This window comes from Setaria viridis, chromosome 3 (genome assembly GCF_005286985.2).
Source record: "Setaria viridis chromosome 3, Setaria_viridis_v4.0, whole genome shotgun sequence".
Lineage (NCBI taxonomy): Eukaryota > Viridiplantae > Streptophyta > Magnoliopsida > Poales > Poaceae > Setaria > Setaria viridis.
In genome coordinates this window covers 50,083,843-50,101,403 of record NC_048265.2, presented here as the reverse complement: position 1 = coordinate 50,101,403, position 17,561 = coordinate 50,083,843, and the positions used below count along the sequence as shown (strand labels likewise).

General features: G+C 41.5%; 2 protein-coding genes across 2 annotated transcripts; both read right to left on the bottom strand.

The window, feature by feature from the left end:
* Positions 1-162: 162 nt before the first annotated feature.
* On the bottom strand, positions 163-6,415 carry LOC117848889 (plasma membrane ATPase 1). The gene is made up of 21 exons (XM_034730467.2): positions 6,083-6,415; positions 5,489-5,608; positions 5,273-5,371; positions 5,016-5,153; positions 4,776-4,910; positions 4,505-4,684; positions 4,210-4,416; positions 3,967-4,086; positions 3,771-3,890; positions 3,559-3,681; positions 3,326-3,430; positions 2,967-3,111; positions 2,587-2,751; positions 2,262-2,500; positions 2,143-2,175; positions 1,830-1,911; positions 1,571-1,731; positions 1,262-1,447; positions 969-1,151; positions 700-878; positions 163-469 (listed from the first exon to the last, which is right to left on the bottom strand). The coding sequence occupies exons 1-21, from the start codon at positions 6,134-6,136 to the stop codon at positions 373-375; spliced, it is 2,871 nt and encodes a 956-aa protein (XP_034586358.1). The 5' UTR covers positions 6,137-6,415; the 3' UTR covers positions 163-372.
* Positions 6,416-11,344: 4,929 nt separating this feature from the next.
* LOC117849648 (uridine kinase-like protein 3) lies at positions 11,345-17,330 on the bottom strand. Its single transcript, XM_034731269.2, has 16 exons — positions 17,081-17,330; positions 16,742-16,911; positions 16,524-16,615; positions 16,227-16,296; positions 16,026-16,141; positions 15,557-15,653; positions 15,049-15,128; positions 14,710-14,904; positions 14,487-14,570; positions 14,348-14,408; positions 13,619-13,679; positions 13,154-13,247; positions 13,011-13,083; positions 12,334-12,416; positions 11,694-11,884; positions 11,345-11,552 (listed from the first exon to the last, which is right to left on the bottom strand). The coding sequence occupies exons 2-16, from the start codon at positions 16,902-16,904 to the stop codon at positions 11,543-11,545; spliced, it is 1,470 nt and encodes a 489-aa protein (XP_034587160.1). The 5' UTR covers positions 16,905-16,911; positions 17,081-17,330; the 3' UTR covers positions 11,345-11,542.
* Positions 17,331-17,561: the final 231 nt, after the last annotated feature.

The following is a 17,561-nucleotide window of genomic DNA, read 5'->3' as shown; positions in this document are numbered from 1 at the left end:
ACTCATAATTAGTGTCAAACATTCGATGTGACGGGAGCTAAAATTTAGCCCCCTCCTCCGAAACACCCCCGGTAACAACACATGCATCCCATTCCCATGGACGGCCAAAAACTGTGCTCCCTTCGCCTTCAAGCACTTATCACTTATGTAGGATACTGGATAGGCGACCAAAACTTACTACTTACTAGTAAACCATGCGACGACAAGACATATTACAGAGATCAAGCGATTCCGTCTCATTTCAAGTACTTGGCGGTGATGTGATTGCAGTTCAGTTAAATAAAACAAAAGAGAGGCCAGCCACCGTCAAATTCACACTTCGGTGGCCAAAAAGGAAAAAGAAAAAAAATCCTTTCTTCTGGACAGGCAATATCACACTGTGTAGGACTGCTGGATGGTCTCGATGTCGAGCCCCTTCAGCTTGACAACAGACTCCACATGCCCCTTGAGAGTGTGAAGCTCCCGCAGCCTGCAAAAATCATCCACGGCCCCATCAATCAGCTTTGCATAATTATCAAGCACCTTTACTAACTATTGTCTACCAGTACCACAAAAGCCACTTTTCATCCCCCACAAATGGATCTATCAGTACTAATAATGCATTCATGAGGAAGAAAAAAGGGCAGGAGTGGACCTAAAGAATATGTTACACATAAGAAAGTACCAACTATTTAGCAACAAAGTCGTTTGTGGTCCTACCTTGCAATCTCGGCCCTCCTCTTCGCCTCTTCGGCCATCTGGTTCAGCTCATTGTACCCAGCCTTCTCTGGGAACATCTTGGCATCCGGTGCCTGCAGCCCGTGGAGGGTCCTCTGTGCATGTGCCCATTTCAGCTCCCTCTCCTCCTTACCAAAGTCCTTCTTCCTTGTAAATGCAATCTACAGGATGATGATGCACGTTAGCCACACGATCATCATGCCCAGCACTCCAATACACAATTGGTGCAGCATATATTATTAACTTATTACCCTTTGCTCAATGACCAGATCCCATGCTTTCCCACTAAGAACATATCTGATGAGGAACTTGATGATATCGAGCGGGAAGTAGAAGATGATGTTGTAAAGCCACACAATACCAGCCCAGCCCCACCCGATGCCTTTGATTGAAGTGAATGCCCAGTCAGCGTACACAGCAATCAGCGTAGCAATCTGCAATTAAACGGGAGATTTACCTCAATCAACTTATAACTCCCAAACCTATTCAGAAGGAAATGGAGTAAGATGCCCTCAAAAAAAAAGGAAAGGGAGTAAGAGCTCACCAGCTGCGCAACCAAGAAAGCAAAGACCAGTAGAAACCCAGGACGCTCAACAAATGACCAGCTCCGGGACCTTGTCACAAAGATGAGAGCTTGGCTGACAGTGCTGACTTGCAGGTAGACAGCAGAGGCAAGCTTTTGGAAATCATCTTGAGCAGTCTTCTCAAGGCTTTCAACATGAAATATTCTCTGAAATGTTTTAATACCAGTAAGCAAAAATAAGTAAAGGCCCTAAAAAAGTAGAAGTTCTCTAGCCAACCCTAGTGTTAAGAATAAATTTCAACTGAATTAACTCATGAAAAGAATCCTTACTGGGAAAAAGTCTGTCTTGTATGCAGCCCAAAAGAAGATGACAGTCATCATTGCCTGATATCCACCAAGGACAACTCCAGTTGTGAAAATTTCAGCCAGCTTCCAGCTGTCAGGTAGTGGAGATGGTTTTACACGATCCTTCGATATAGTCATTATGGTACCTATTCATCACACCAAGTTGTCAAATAGCATTAGAACCTTTCCTGGTTTCTACTTCAACATCTTTCGGAGACAGTGACTCAGTGAGGGAGGAAAGTACCATCATTTAGAATTGCTATGATTAGGACCATGAATGGTGGGAAATCAAATTTCCAAATGAGGGCAAGGAGCATAAATCCAAGCTGTCGAGATTAAGGAGAAAAAGTGATAGTTAAACCCTCAGGCAATATTGTAGGATCCATGTGTGTAATTGTAATGCTAGATGAGTATATAGAAAAGGTATGCATGGGAATATCACAAACAGTTTTGCTTGTGTTGAATTCAGTAGAAATTTAATTCCAAACGGAACCAGTGTGCAATGATCTAGTTTTAGGCTTTTAGCTCGGAAGTACTGACAGACAAAGAAAATATACCACGATACGGATGGTGATCGAGACAGCATAGATCTGTTATTCATAATAAAAATGCATTAGTCAAATAGCACAAGGAAAGACATAGCATAGTTGAGAGCATACTTCCACTTCTAGCATACCGTGTAATTCTTCATACGCTGGAAAATTGCACGACTTGTAAGCACAGCACTAATGATCACACTAAGTCCTGGTTCTGTGAGGACAATATCTGAAGCACTCCTGGCTGCATCAGTTGCATCAGCAACAGCAATACCAATATCAGCTTTCTTTAGGGCTGGTGCATCATTTACTCCATCACCAGTCATGCCACAGATATGCTTCCGTGCTTGCAGACGTTTCACGATCTCATACTTGTGTTCTGGAGAAAAACAAATACTCAATTAATCCAGAATTAGATCATGATGCCTCCTCCCAACAATATTTGTTCCTCATTAAAAAACATACCAGGGAATACACCAGCAAAACCATCGGCTTTCTCGATGAGATCATCAACTGGTAAAGCAGCAATAGACTCATCCTTGTTCTGTCCTAACAAAGCAGAAGAAGGATACATATTTGTACCCATTCCTAGGCGACGTCCTGTTTCCTTTCCAATTGCCAGCTGATCACCTGAACGTTAGAAAACAAATCAAAACACTGGGATCAACAGAAACAGAGAACAATCTTGTCAGTGTGATGAAGCCACCACCAGACCACAATGTACTTCTATAAAAAAATATGTTCTATTAATGAATAGGATGTATCAAAGGCACATTCACTCAGAAATATGGAGCTGAAGAAATAGGAAATGAGATCATTTTGATACTGTTCATCTGGTACTATACCTGTGATCATCTTGACATTAACACCAAGGTTGAGTGCCCTTCGAATTGTTTCAGCGCTGTCATGTCTTGGAGGGTCAAAAAGTGGCATCAGACCAACAAAGTGCCATGGGCCACCAGGACTTTCTTTCCTCCCCTCAGGTACTTCCTACATAAGTAAAATAGAACAGTTCACCACTAAGGCAAAATATGCATAAAACTGGTGATCTATGATAGTCATTACATTTAGTGGTGTGACTGATAGACAAAATGGACCTTGCATTTCTTTAAAAGAAGAAAATGGACCTAACATGCTCATGTTATTCTTGTGGTGAGTGCAATGTGGATAGCAAGCCAAGATAGAAGCTGCATTGTCTTCTCACCTGATATGCTACAGCAAGCGATCTAAGTCCACGCTCTGCAAACTTATCAATCACAGCGTGGACCCTCCTCTCTATCTCTGACTTGTTGTGAGCCAGATGGAGAATCTGCAGTCCATTCATTGAGCAATGGCATGATGTTATATGCAATGATATATAAATATGAATGAAATGCTTTCATAAGGCAATGCTGAGATATCGAGCCATAATTAGTTAATTCTTGATTCTTGTGGTACCTGCTCAGGTGCACCCTTACTAACACGAAACATTTTGCCATCACTGTCTATGTATGTCAATGCTGTTCTTTTGTCAGTAGGATTGAATGGTAGGAAGTGAACTTCTTGGATGCCGGCACGTGCCTGCACAAAAACATGGACAAAGAGTCATTTTATCATATAAGCAATATAATCATCCGTCTCTGCTTCAAGCCTATGACAAAGCAACATGCCTCTTTAGGATCAGCTAGCATCCCAACTATAGCAGTATCAATGGCATCTTGGTTCTCCGTACGAGATGCTCTAGCAGCCATGAGAATCACTTGATCCTGAGTAATGCCTCTTTCAAACACCTGGATGACAAATTTGAAGTTATTTAAACCAGATATGAGAGAGCTAAGAGAATGCTAATAGTTGTTCCTCTCTCACCTCAACGAGGTTCTTGTCCACAGTAAGCTTGTTCAGGGTCAATGTTCCAGTTTTATCACTGCAAAGAACATCCATGCCAGCCATCTCCTCGATTGCAGTCATTCTCTTTGTGATAGCTCCCTGGAGAAATACTATTAAACTCATTAAATATTATATCAACAGAGAGGAAAAAACTGAAATCTGATGATATGATCATCCATAAAGAAAACAGAACTACAAAGATGTGATGATCCATCAGCAAACCTGTTGAGACAAACGATGTGACCCAATAGCCATAGTTACAGATAAGACTGTCGGCATGGCTATGGGGATGCCTCCAATGAGAAGGACGAGGAGGTTGTCGATTCCAGGGCGGTATGCCCTGTGCTGGATGGGATACATGACAATGATCTCAACAAACATCCCCACAGCAATTGAGCAAATACAGAAGTTCCCAATGGACGTCAAGACCTGCACCAATCAAGTAGTAATATAAGCAATGGAATACATTGATAATTCGGTCCAGAATGCATTCATATAGTCAGGGTTTCAATCTTGCCTTCTGGAAATGGCCAACTTGGTTTGTGGAGTCAACAAGATGTGCAGCCTTTCCAAAGAAAGTGTGAACACCAGTGGCAATCACAACAGCTTCGATTTCACCTTGCTTAACCGTTGAACCAGAATAGACGCCATCACCGGGACCTTTGGTGACCGGCAGTGATTCTCCAGTCAGGGCTGACTATTTTCACGCAAGAGAAGTTATGAGGAAAAGATCACAATGGCTCATCAAACGCTATGTGATTATAACAAATGATGGCATTGGGAAGAACCTGATCGATCTTCAAAGGATCCCCCTCAAGGAGGCGTGCATCTGCAGGTATAATGTCTCCCAGTTTAATACTGACAACGTCTCCTGGTACAAGAATGGCTGCCTCTTCCTCAGTCCATCGGCCATCACGAAGCACCTGAACAAAATTAAGTTGGTTCAGACCTCTGGAAGGGCTCGGTAGACACAACAAGTCTTCGTGCAGAACATAGCGGGAAACAACATAAAGTGGGTGGTAATGGACCTTGGCTTTAGGTGCAAGACGAGCCATGAGGGCAGCCGCAGCATTACCAGCATTGTTTTCCTCAATGAAACTGATTGTTGAGTTGATGACAAGCAGAGTTATGATGCCAACAAAATCCTGCCAATCCGGAGGCTTCCCCTGATGAACATTATCACAGGACAACTAGAATTAGTAATATAGTCCAACCAAAAAGAAAGCAGGGTGGAAAGAGCTTGAAAATGGAATCTGAATTCTGTTCATAGGTTTCACTGTCTTACCCCTCCGTTGGCAAGAGCAATGGCCATGATTGCTGCAGCCTCCATGACCCAGGAGAGTGGATTCCACATGAATCCCAAGAACTTGAGAAATTTGCTCTCCTGCAACCGGTAAAAAAAATCCCAACTTTAAGCAATCATTACATATGTGAAGCTGACAATTCGACGCAACCAGCACGCTGAGGGAGAGGGAAAGGGGTAACGTGAATGAAAGCAGACCTCCTTCTCCTCGAGCTTGTTGGGGCCAAAGATTTCGAGGCGCTGCTGCGCCTGCTGAGTGGAGAGACCCTCGCGGCTGCATCTCAGATTCTCGAACACCTCCTCGAGGGGGATGTTCTCCTGCAGAAAGGATAAGCAGCATCAGCTCAGTGACACAATTCCTTACATCAACAACTGTAGCTATGCAACGACCGTCACTGAATTGTCGCCATGAGACCTCCTACTACTACATGTAACAACAAGTATGCCCAGAATCAGACGGGCAGAAACATGCCAATGTCTCTACGAATGTACCTTGGACCCAAAAGGAGAAGTGAAGGAACCAGATTTGAGAAATAGGCAGAGAAATTAAAGAAAAATCCCTGTGCCAAAATGCCACCTGGAATTAGGGAATCCACAGAACAAGGACCACGAGCCAGCATACAGGTTATCAAGGTCTTTGCTAAAAGATGCGATTTTCGTAGAGCATGAACAGCAATCTAGGAAAAAGGAGCCGAGAAAGTGCAGAAAGGCGCAGGCTTCAATTTCCCAAGAAGTCGCTCGTGCAACAAGCCAAAGAGAAATTTCTCAAAAAAGAAAAGAGGAGAGGCATACCAGGTCCACGGCCTCCTTGAGGACGGCGTCGAGGTTGCCTTCCTTCTCAGCCATGGAGGCGGCCTTCCCTCCTCACGGATCTCCCTCCCTTGTCTGTCTGTCCCTCTCCTGTTCGTGCTGTTCCCCTTCCAGATTTATATGCAGCAAACAGGAAAGCTTGCTGGTGAATGTGGCTTTTCACCTCTGGATAGATGGATTGGGGTGGGTGAAACTGCGAGCGAGGGCGGGATGGGATGAGGTGGTTCTTGGTGGGGGTGGTGAAGAACTGGCGAAGAAGAAGGGTCAGGCAAGGGTGGCAGCGAGTAGAGAGGAGTGGGAGTCCACAACAACAACACACATGGGATGGATGGGACACGCACACCCAAGGAGACAAGATCTTCTGTGGAGCAAAACAAAAACCAACGGATAAAAGGAAAGCATGGAAACAAATTTCAAAAATGATGATATTCCTATTTTATGCTGTGCTTGGGCTCTGGACGATGGGCACCTTTCATCAATCATCATACGAGACTTCTTCTTTTCAACTGATAAAGATGTTTTATGAGAGATTTTGGAAACTTTCCATTAGTGGTGTGGCACTTTGTTGATACAAAGTACATTATAAGAGAGACTTTTTTAGGGGGTTGAACGTATATCTATGGGTCCATCGTAATGTTTGAATAGTTCTAAGTATAGGGCTGGATACTGAGACGCATCTAACATGGATATTATGGTGCAAGACGGTGTAATCTACGTGGAAAGATAGGAACTAGTCGAGGATTAGAAAAAGTACTCGTAGCAATAAGAGTAGAACTCGTCTAGTCGAATCTGACTAGCATTCGTGTAATCAACTGACCTGTAACCCTGCTCCCGATAATATAAGGCGAGACTGGGACCCCTACAAGACAATTCAATCCAACCAACACACAGGACGTAGGGTATTACGCTATTCAACGGTCCAAACCTGTCTAAATCGTGTGTCTGTATTTACCTTCGAGTTCCTAATCTCAACAAGCCCCACTAACTAAAATACTACCCTCCTCGGTAGGTTGTCGGGTTTAAACACCGATAACTGATGCGCCAAGTAGGGGCTCTCGTCGAGAATCCACTGGCGAATTCAATGGCACAAGTCATCATCAACCAATTGTCGCGTTTGAAGCAGGCGTAATATTCGTCTTCGTCTCTTGAGTTTGTATCGCAGACGGCGTTGGAAATTTCCACCGCCACATTGCGCCAGTCCCGAAGAAGAAGTAACAAACCATGAAAGCTCCAACGCTACGTTGTGGAAAATCTCGTTGAGAATTTTGATGAATTTTCAATTTCCAACGTAGTAATATCAACCCACACACACCATTTGAAACTAGAACCCGGCACAGCTTTTCTTAAGATAAGACGTGTGGTGGACGAGCTGAGCACCTGCTACCTCTAGTTTGTGTACGTCCTGTGATCAATCAACAATTTCAAAGGGAAGTTAGGTAAAGATGATTGTGTGTGAGTAGTAAAATGGCCAGGTGGTTGTCGTCTGCGAGCAAATACAAGAAAACAGGTGACCCCTGTACGGACCGTACTGCTGGACTGCTGGTGGTGGCCTATCAAATCTCGTGCTGAAGTTCAACTCAGGCAGTTTTCAATTTGGGAGTGTCAAAGTTGAGATTTTGCTATAAATACGCAACTGTAGTATTTCGTTTGTATCTGTGAATTATTGTCCAAACATTGACTAATTAGGCTCAAAAGATTCGTCTCGTAAAGTACAACAAAACTGTACAATTAGTTTTTGATTTCATCTACATTTAGTACTCCATGCATGTACCGCAAGTTTGATGTTATGGGGAATCTTCTTTTTACATAGTGCCAAAATTGGAATTTTGAGGGAACTAAACAGGCCCTTACTACTCCACAATATCCCCCTCCTCTCCTTTTCTTCCAGCAAACGATCAATCTCACTGGATCGGAGAAGACTTCTACGGGCACACAGCGGGTTCAAATTAACCTTCTCAAGATAACGATGAGCCGTTTTTAAAGATTTCCTTGTATTGCTCTGTTTGTCTGAAACGAAAATTAAAAAGACATTACAACGAAGGTTATTGCCAAATCTTCGATGAGCCGTTTTTAAAGATTTCAGAAGAATGCAAAGCGGACGGCGTCTTTTGAATTGATGAGAAGATGATCGTTTCTTGTGAAGCTGGCCCTGGGTTTATAAAACTGGGAGCATCGAGTTAGAGAAGGGCATGTGGCGCGCATCGATCGCCTGCTACTTCCTCTAATTGAATTAATTTATACCGTAATGGAAAGATTAGGTCAAAGTGTTGGCGGTCCAAATCATTCCCAAAGCTCTCCGGCCGATTCGTTTTAAAAAATCATTCCCAAAGCCTGGCAACACAAAAGATAAAAGAAAAAAAGGATAAAAATTGACAGCTGCTCTTGCCCCCGGATGGCTGGATCGCTTGTCGCTTAATTCGCGCCACCTGTCCTCCCTGCTTTCACTCTCCGACGCCGCTGGTGGATATGCATGGTTGGTAAGCACAGCCGGTAGGTGACAAATGACATCTACGTGATCACACTCCATTATTGGTGATCTGCCGGTAAGTAAAAGGAAAATGCATGGATATATGTAAATTCTGTATCATACAAGCCCGGTCCTTCTACTAATAGTAATAAGCGTGACAGCTGAATAATGAAAAAAAACCTAGCTAGCTTTCCTCCAATTACTCCATAATTAAACAAATTTACTTGTTGTTTACGCCTGCCCCAGTCATTAGCTAGCTTAGTTGTGTCGTTGTAGACAAAGGAGGAAGAAGAAGAAGAAGAAGAAGATTCGGTAGTACAACATGCAGGCCACAAACAAGATCAGCGGGGATATGGTTGCATTGATTTGGCAACGCAAGCACACCAAGCAGGGGGAGGAGATCTCTACTGACAGCTAGCTGAAAACAACTACACATATACACAGTATATATGTGAGAGCATGGATCCATTTAATTATTTGCCAATAATGATCCAACCAATTGAGTTGAAAATCATATGCATTGTGCATGATCGATGTGGCGTCATTTGGATCGTAACAATCTGCCGCTTACGGAATCATGACGATCATTAGCAAGTTGGCAATCACAACAATTTTGACATTCCTTTCAGCCTTTAATTTGGTACTTTACAGTGCACGGAAGTAGTAATTAGCGCCCACGTTGGATGGATAGATTGCTTACAAAGTAGTGGATCACAAAATGAGATATTGCAATCCAAGTAGTTGTTCACCACAAACATATAGAAAAACTCGAATCAGTCCATTATTAGTTATTTGCAACCAGGCAAGGTACAACCTATTCCTATACTATGATGGTTTCGTTTAAAAGAAAAATAATACAAAATGATTTGAGTTGCTGGTCACAGCACAGCATTCTGCATACATACAGTGCAGATCAAACTGCATCCAGATGTTCCAATAAAAAAAATAAGGGGGGCACAAGAGAAGAGAACAAAGTAAACTTGGTCAGGTTCAGGCCTTGCTTTTTGTTTAAGAAAAAGAAAAAGAAAAACCTTTCAACCCTTTCCCTCTTCTTCTTTTCAGAAAGACAAAGCAACATGGTGTGCCTATAATTTTCAGAAAGGCCCAATCAAAGGTGAAATGAACTAACGACAATGCACTTTAGGTGGTGCAATCACAGTCATGCACTTTAGGTAACGCCGATTTGTATATCTTTGGGCCTGCTCATCATTACTTTATGTTTGTTGTTTCACTTACAAGAAGGCCTGAACGCATGGTCACACAATTCATCTCATCATTTTCCTTTTTCTTGTCATTTAGAACCAACATATATGCTTTTTCCTGCTCCTATTAAGGAGTAATTCCATACATTTATGCTCTTAATTTTGAAATCTTGGCTAACACAAAAGTTTTAATGTCTTTTTAATTTAGGATTAAACCAAAAGGAATAGGAATTAAGATGAGCACAATCTAGTATTCATTAAAAGGAGTAGAACCAATGCAAACACCTCCTCTTTAGTAAGGGGTGCTTTATTTTATTGCCAAACAGCCATGGAAGAAATAAAAATCGTGTGGTACTGCTGACGAAAGAGGTTGTTGCGTTGGCCTTTCAGAGCAAACGTAACAAAAAAAAGGTTAAGGAATTTAGATAGGATTTCCTTTTTCTCTCTCTCATTTGCTGATGAGTGGACTAGACAGGCACATGTGCATGCGGTGTAATTTCGGACGGAATGAAGAAGGAATACACAAGTTTTCGAATAAAGCATCTCATACCCTCACATCCCTTATATTTTTTTCCCGGGTATAAATCCAACTCACTCAATACAATCACAACCACTTATCCTAACACACATCTAAACTTGCTAGCACTACTTTACACATATAATGGTCCATGGTTCTTAGCTGATCTTGTAACCACCTGTATAATAAGGAAAACAAGGAGGGTATGATGATTTTTTCCTTTTTAACAATTAATGGAGAAGCAACCAGATCACAGGATGCCAGCTCTTTAATTTGGAAGCTATCTAGCCAATGATTATCTGATTAACTTGTCATCACATGGATACCCTGCTGTCGATCGTAGTGAGATGATGGATCCTATGATGATGGGCGCCAGCCATGTGGCCCTGATGAGTCCAAACGACTTCTTCAGCCATCCTGACCAGCTACATACAGCATTGTTGCTAATTGATCTCCAACTCGTGGCGACATGCCAACATGCAAAAAGAAAAAAGAAAAAATTAAGTCATTCTGCGATTCAAAATTTGTTTAAAAACAAATCAGGATGACTTTTTTTTTTTGTGGACGGATGGAGTACAATACTAGTCGGAGTAGGAAGGAACCTTCATCTCTCGACAAAGATTAACGCCACAACGCATGGAGACAGACCAGAGCATTCCAGTGATCACAAGGAAAATTTGATGGCTGGCTGGCTACATTTTTCAGGATTTATATTGACCTCCGGGGTTTGTGAATAAAGAGGTGGTAAATATACAAGACACGGATGGGTAACCCAGCCAACAGACGAGTTCCTCTAAGACCGACCAACGAACTACACTAAGCTTGAATTGCCTTTGAGGGCCTTTCAAGACAAGACGAATTTGTTGGTGAAAGATCAAATCCTTTGGTTCAGCGCTAGCGCTGGAAGTTCCGATGAACCAGGACACCTTTTCCTAGTTTACATGAAATGAAAGCAAAACTCAACATATATTCCATCCCCTGTAGAGGCTGCAGAACACGGCCCTCTGTAGTTCCAAAATGGGCTGGAGACAAGGCTGCTTAAGAGACGAGACGTCTCATGGCACCGGAAAATGGAATTGCTCCAATTATATTAAGAGGCGAGATCAGTCTGTGATGTTCCATGGTACACAGTTTTCCCGGTAACGAATACATTGATTATAATATGGGCATTCCAGAGTTTTGAAATGCGGATATAAGTTTCCCAAAATTGGAGATTATGCCGCAGCTGGGGCTTGCTTTGTGTCTGGGCAAAACTCTCACAAAAGCCTGCAAAGTTTAACAGTGAGCCTGTCAATCACTTGCATGACAATTCTCAAGGATATGTTCTTGCAGATGTGCTAGCTAAGTGATAAGACGAGTGTGTGATGTCATGATGAATGAATTAAGACACTTGTAGTAACAGCTCACCTGACACGATTTTTATCCTCGCAGAATAAAGGAGTTGATGACTGATAGTCGTCTGTTCCAAAGTATCTGTCTCCAAACTCACCCATTCCAGGGATCACACGGAAATCATCATTTAGACCAAACTCAATCTCTGATGTCACGATCTTCACTCTAGGGAATCTCTTGCTCACCACATGCACTCCTTGGGGGGCCTGGGATAGCAGCAAAAAAGTGATGAGTTTTATGGTTTTCAACCACTGCACACTAACTGCGAAGGTAATGCCTCGGTAAACATGCGACCATGTATATCAGTGATGAGAAACTAAATCTAATAACTAACTTCACACTGAAATTAGAAAAGTATCATTTTCTGAACCCTCCTGATGGAACAACATATAAAAAGGTTGTCAAATTGTAATACGAAGATTATTATTAACTAGTAGTTACAGTTACCAAATTGCTTCAGTGGTATTAGTCACAATGGACAATTAAGATGATAAAGCTAGGAGACAATAAGCTCCAGTAAACCATGATATTTTTTTATAATATGTTATTTCTCCCATGGAGTAACAAGCACAACCCGTGAGCTTCAAAGAGTAGGCGAGTCTAAATGGCACAACACTCCAATAAAAGAAAATGCTCAGCAGTTCAGACGACTTACTGAAATAAGATTGAGGAATATAATATTTGCTTCCTGGACACCCTTCTTCAATAGAAGCGAGATGGCTTGAACTGCTGAATTTCCTGATGAAAACATGATTAAATGAGATGACATTAATATCCAATAGTACATAAACATATATTGAGAACGGATTTTTTGTCCAATGAACACAATAGTAGAGAACTAGAAATATTTGCATAGGAAAATGATGCCTTTTACTAAAGAGCACTGAAGTACCTCCCTTCTATGTGCTCGAGCCTTCCTAGTAAAGGTTTGTTGAGGAAAAAAAAGCTTAAGATTAGTGAGGGTTTGAGCCCCAAGTTTTAGCTGGCTACAACTCAGCTGGAGCTCGAATGGCTTGAGCTTTTCAAATAAACTCAATAGCCAGCACTGGTGAGTGCTCGTTGCTAGGACTTGGCTAGAAGGATTGCTTTATCTACAGATTGACCCCATTGACAAAAGGATTCCACAGTTAAATCACACAGGCTTAGGTAAGGATATAATAAAATTAGGGAGATCGAAAAGTTTTTGCAGGTTGCATGCATATTGATTATTGACAGAATGGTACTATTGTGTCATGTGCATGGAGGGGAGAGGGCGATTCAGATTTTTGTAATTTCATCCACATGAAAAGTAGTGTAGTCCAGTGCATAGGTATGTAGGAATAAACAACAAACCTGTTCCCAGTATGGGGTCCAAAAGCAGAACATGCCTATTTGCAATATCTTTCGGTAAATTATGATAGATGAGCTGCAAAGAGATTTAGATCTTAGTAATTTGACTCAACCTAACACATGCGGCAAAAGTCGAATAAACAGACCTGTTGCCCATTGTCTCCTTCCCTATGAATAAGAATCTTCCCAATCTTTATACCTTTACAGCAAGCCCGTAGTGCATTCTCCATGCTTTCACCACTGGAAAGCAATTGTAACAAATCATTAGCAAAACACAACATAGATGCCTTAATATGTGCTAAATTCTAGTGCTGAGGGTTCAGCAAAGCATTTCTATAGACAATGCAACTATATTGTATTTGTAGGGAGTAGATCATACAGCACACATAAATGAGGCTGAAAACGAAGTTCAGTACAACCAATAGAATTCGTAAGTGTTGATGGATCATTTTTGCACAGGCTGTCCAGGACATACTGTCAGCATAATGATATCACTAAGATACTATCATGGCGTAAAATCAGGAAGTTTTGGCACTATGTGAGTGCCATTCATTAGTTCAATTAGAGCCTCAGAAAGCATACAAGGGAAATATTTTAGAAACAGTCGGTACCTCCTAATCACTGAGATACCACACAATCTTTTGGAGAACTCCACACCAGTGTAAACAGATCCTGAATGCATAAGAAACTGCATCAGGGAAAATATATAAAGCACCGACCATAAAGAGTACAAGCACATGTAGGCCTACCAAATAGGTTTGTTACAAGAAAACATAATTAAGAACTATGGAAGAAGATAAATCACTGTCCCCAATAACCATAGCAATAACATGCACTATTTGTACCAACCATGTCAAACTTTTCCTATGCTGCTAAAGCATGGAATTTTGAGTATGCAAGCAACACTGAACAAGCGATATAAATAATTTCTAGCAAGTCTTATTCACACTTTTGTACAAAATTTGCATCAAGTCTCAGTCAACTGAGGACCAAAACATGGCTGTACTTTGGCCCTCCCAGTTTGGATCAGTAAAAATATTGGTCCAGGAACTTTCCAATTTAGCTTGAGTATAAGTTTGAAATATTAAGCAAATGATCATTTCTTTTTGCTTGTGTGCAAGATAATCGAATTAGCTAATAAGGACAAACCATATTAAAGCAAATAGGATGGTAACAGCTGTAGCATGCAACGACTTTGTCAAGATTCAAAAACCATAAGCTTTATACTTTGCCACGTTCTCTTGAAGCATGTACTCCCATTGTGTTTGAAGAGGTAACTCATATGCACTACAAGAACACCAGGAACTATACGAAGATAACCACTGTGCAATACTACTTACCGGTAGGAGTAATGACCTGCTTTTCCTGGAACGGAAGATGACCAAGACCATGCTCGACAACCTATTTTCCACAGGGAAATTCAAGCTACCATGCGAACCCATATAAAAGAAAACTCATCAAATACATGTATATACTGACCAATCGAATCAACCGATCAGCATAAAATATGAAATCATGTGTTGCTGTGGCAGCATCCCGTATAATTGTGTGCATGCCTCTTATCTGAAAGAAAGCAGCAAGAACACAGTTATACAAAATGAAAGCTGATTAAAGAATTGCATATTACATTCAATTTTACTACAATGAATCAAACAACACGCAGGTTTTGCAAAAATAGAAAATATATGTTTACATTAGGTACCTGATAAGTAGTCTGAATTACATACAAATTGGGGTGTATTTTACATAGATCATGTTGTCCAAGTTTAGTCCGGATATGCTGAACAATTAGGTCAATCGCCACATCATTATCTCCACCTCGTGGGATTATAATATCAGCATATTTCTTCGTTGGCAGGATGAAATCTTCAAAAGCAGGCTTAACAAACTTTGAGTACTGCAGAAAAAGAGTTGCATTCAGTGATAAAACTAGCAAAGTCGTCAAGGGTGTACATAACAGATGAAGAGGACAGACATTCAAGTTCAGCTAAATGTTGTTAGATGTAATGGGGGAAAATTGAAATGGAAGAAGCTGTGCAACCTGATCTAACACAGTTTTGATATCTCTACCCTTCTCAATGGTATCACGACGGATCCTCCTTGTTAACCGCACATCAGCATCTGAGAAATCAATAGAAGTGAATGTAATAAAAGCTATACACTCCCATGAAACGGACTAGTGCACATTGAAATCCTAGAGTTCACTGACAGGCAAATACTATGTTCAACATGTGGCAATGAAACAAAGCTCACAATGAACCAGTTGGGCATATATTGAATTGATAATTTACAGTTATCTTGATATCCATTGCTGAAAGTTCACAACAAACAAAAGAAAAACTCTTACCGTGATGTCAGAATATCCTAGTGAACAGTATCAAATAAACATGAACGGATCAAAATAAATTAAATCGATAGGATGGAAAATATTAGCAGCGCTGTATAAAATATTTCTAATTCATGTAATAGATAAAAATGAATTTCCAGAATATCTATAGGCAAGAGAGGGACAGTTAAATATCATCATCTCATAATGCAAATATCAGTACCTGTATCAACGAAGATCTTCATATTCATCAAATCCCGGAGACGGGAATCATGAAAAACTAGAATGCCTTCCAAAATAATCACATCCGAAGGATTAACCTGGCAGCAATAGTAAAATTAGCGCTGCTTGTAAAAATCAAGTTGAACAATAGATCAATAAATAACGTGAAGAGATCAGAAGAAAGCTAGCTCTTTTGCCCAAAAAAAATTACAATATGAAACCAATGTGAAGAAATAAGTTGTTGGCCAAATAGTGTGTCAGATAACACTATAGATGGTTTTTACAATAATATTTTTGGAGTAAGCTGTAATTGGGAGAAGTCAGAACATTGAAAATTCTTCAGCACAATGTGCAGATGTTCATTGGCAATTTAAAGCTGGATATTCAGAGTTTATAGAGCTCAGGACTATGCAACCATCAGTATACCAGGTTTGTGGATTATGGATAGCTCCAAACTTAAAGGGTAGTACCTTCCTTGCGTTTGGGACACTCTTGTATGTCTTGAAGTTGTAGTTAGGAATGTCAACAGCTTTGCCATGTTTCAAGTTTTTCATACAGGACAGAAGTAACTCTGTATCAAATGCATCTGAAATTGGAGCATGAACAGCAGAATAATCAGTGACAATCTCTCGGGACAAAGTTATAAATTCTTGTGGAAGGATGAATTCGACCTGGATGATCAAAGTTATAATCATGAACATGGATTAATTCCTCATCAGTCAGTCCATAGTAAAAGGACTCCTGCAAAAACATCAGAGAAACAGTCTCATTGCTTGTGCAAGATTTGCAAATATATCGGTCAGAATGTCACGATAATTTAGCATATAGTTCATTTTCAAGCAAGATATCATAGTATCACACGACATCGTCAGTAATGCAGAACTAGTATTATTAGTATAATGCACATGTATATGCCACAAGATGAGAGGTTAGAGCAGAAGACATAACCAAAGCAGTAAAGCACCAACCTGTGTAACAACCACCACGCGCTGATCGCGCAGCTGATCAATGATCATTTTGCAAACAGTACTTTTGCCTGAAGATGCACCCCCAGCAACACCTGCACCCGAAGCTGCATTAGAGCGTGCCGCATTCGGGGGCAACTGGCTACACTATGTTAAGCAATTGGCTTGTCCTATTGAATTATTATGGCACAGCAAAAAAAAAAGCAATCAAGTATACTAACCTATAACAAAGGGCTCCTGGTGGCCATTTTCCAGGCCTGACGTCGTCGGTTGTTCCTCGGCAGACATGGAACCTTGGAGGCTCAGGTCGTCCAAACGGAGCGCGGAGTAATGGACCCCCGCGGCGGCGGCATCAAGCACTTGGTCCACCGATTTCGAACCCATATACCTACTGATTTCACCCGGGGGTGTCAGGCAAATCAACGACAAATTGTACGTGCATACTGAGAAAGATTAGATTCTTGGTGCCACCCTACTGGCGATGGAAAGATTCGATTTTTGTTGAGAGCAAGATGAAAATCCACCCACGGAAGCAGGCAAGGTAGGATCTTGTTTCTTACCGGAGGGAGGGACCTGCGCAGCGCCGACGCCGCCCGGGAGGAGGAGGAGCGGAGGGGAGGGAGAGCGGTGGCGCAGCAGCCGCGGCGGAGGGATGGGTGGATCTGGATCGGGGGAAGGGGAGGGGGGGGAGGTGGAGGCGTGCTCGGCGCGGCGGGCGGTGGAGAGAAGCGAGGCGTCTGCTGACAATAATTAGGGAAAGCCTATGAATGAAATACGGGACACCAAAGAATGGCTCTAAATTCTTCACTTTCAGAGCGTAATGGGCTTTCCTCTCCATCCCCTCTTGCTCGGCCTATTGTATATAACTTTTTGTTGCTTGGGCCCTAGAAGAGAAACTGTACTAGTCCCTCATCATAAAAATAAAATAAAAGAGAAACTATACTAGTGATCATTATTATATCTGTAAATAGATGCAATGATTAAAGTAGGAAGAGATCATTACCTCATTTTGAAATTTGAATCGCGTGGGATTTTCAAAGA

Bases quoted from the DNA above. Each gene is read 5' to 3' on its own strand.
- LOC117848889 (XM_034730467.2), bottom strand. From the start codon at position 6,136: ATGGCTGAGAAGGAAGGCAACCTCGACGCCGTCCTCAAGGAGGCCGTG. The intron at 4,685-4,775 runs GTTCTTCCCAAT...GCGTGAAAATAG, and splicing joins ATCCTTTGAAGATCGATCAG to TCAGCCCTGACTGGAGAATC. The intron at 1,912-2,142 runs GTATATTTTCTT...TAATCTCGACAG, and splicing joins CGATCACCATCCGTATCGTG to CTTGGATTTATGCTCCTTGC.
- LOC117849648 (XM_034731269.2), bottom strand. From the start codon at position 16,904: ATGGGTTCGAAATCGGTGGACCAAGTGCTTGATGCCGCCGCCGCGGGG. The intron at 15,129-15,556 runs GTACTGATATTT...TTGATTTCTCAG, and splicing joins GAAGATCTTCGTTGATACAG to ATGCTGATGTGCGGTTAACA. The intron at 13,680-14,347 runs GTAAGTAGTATT...TTATGCATTCAG, and splicing joins GCAGGTCATTACTCCTACCG to GATCTGTTTACACTGGTGTG.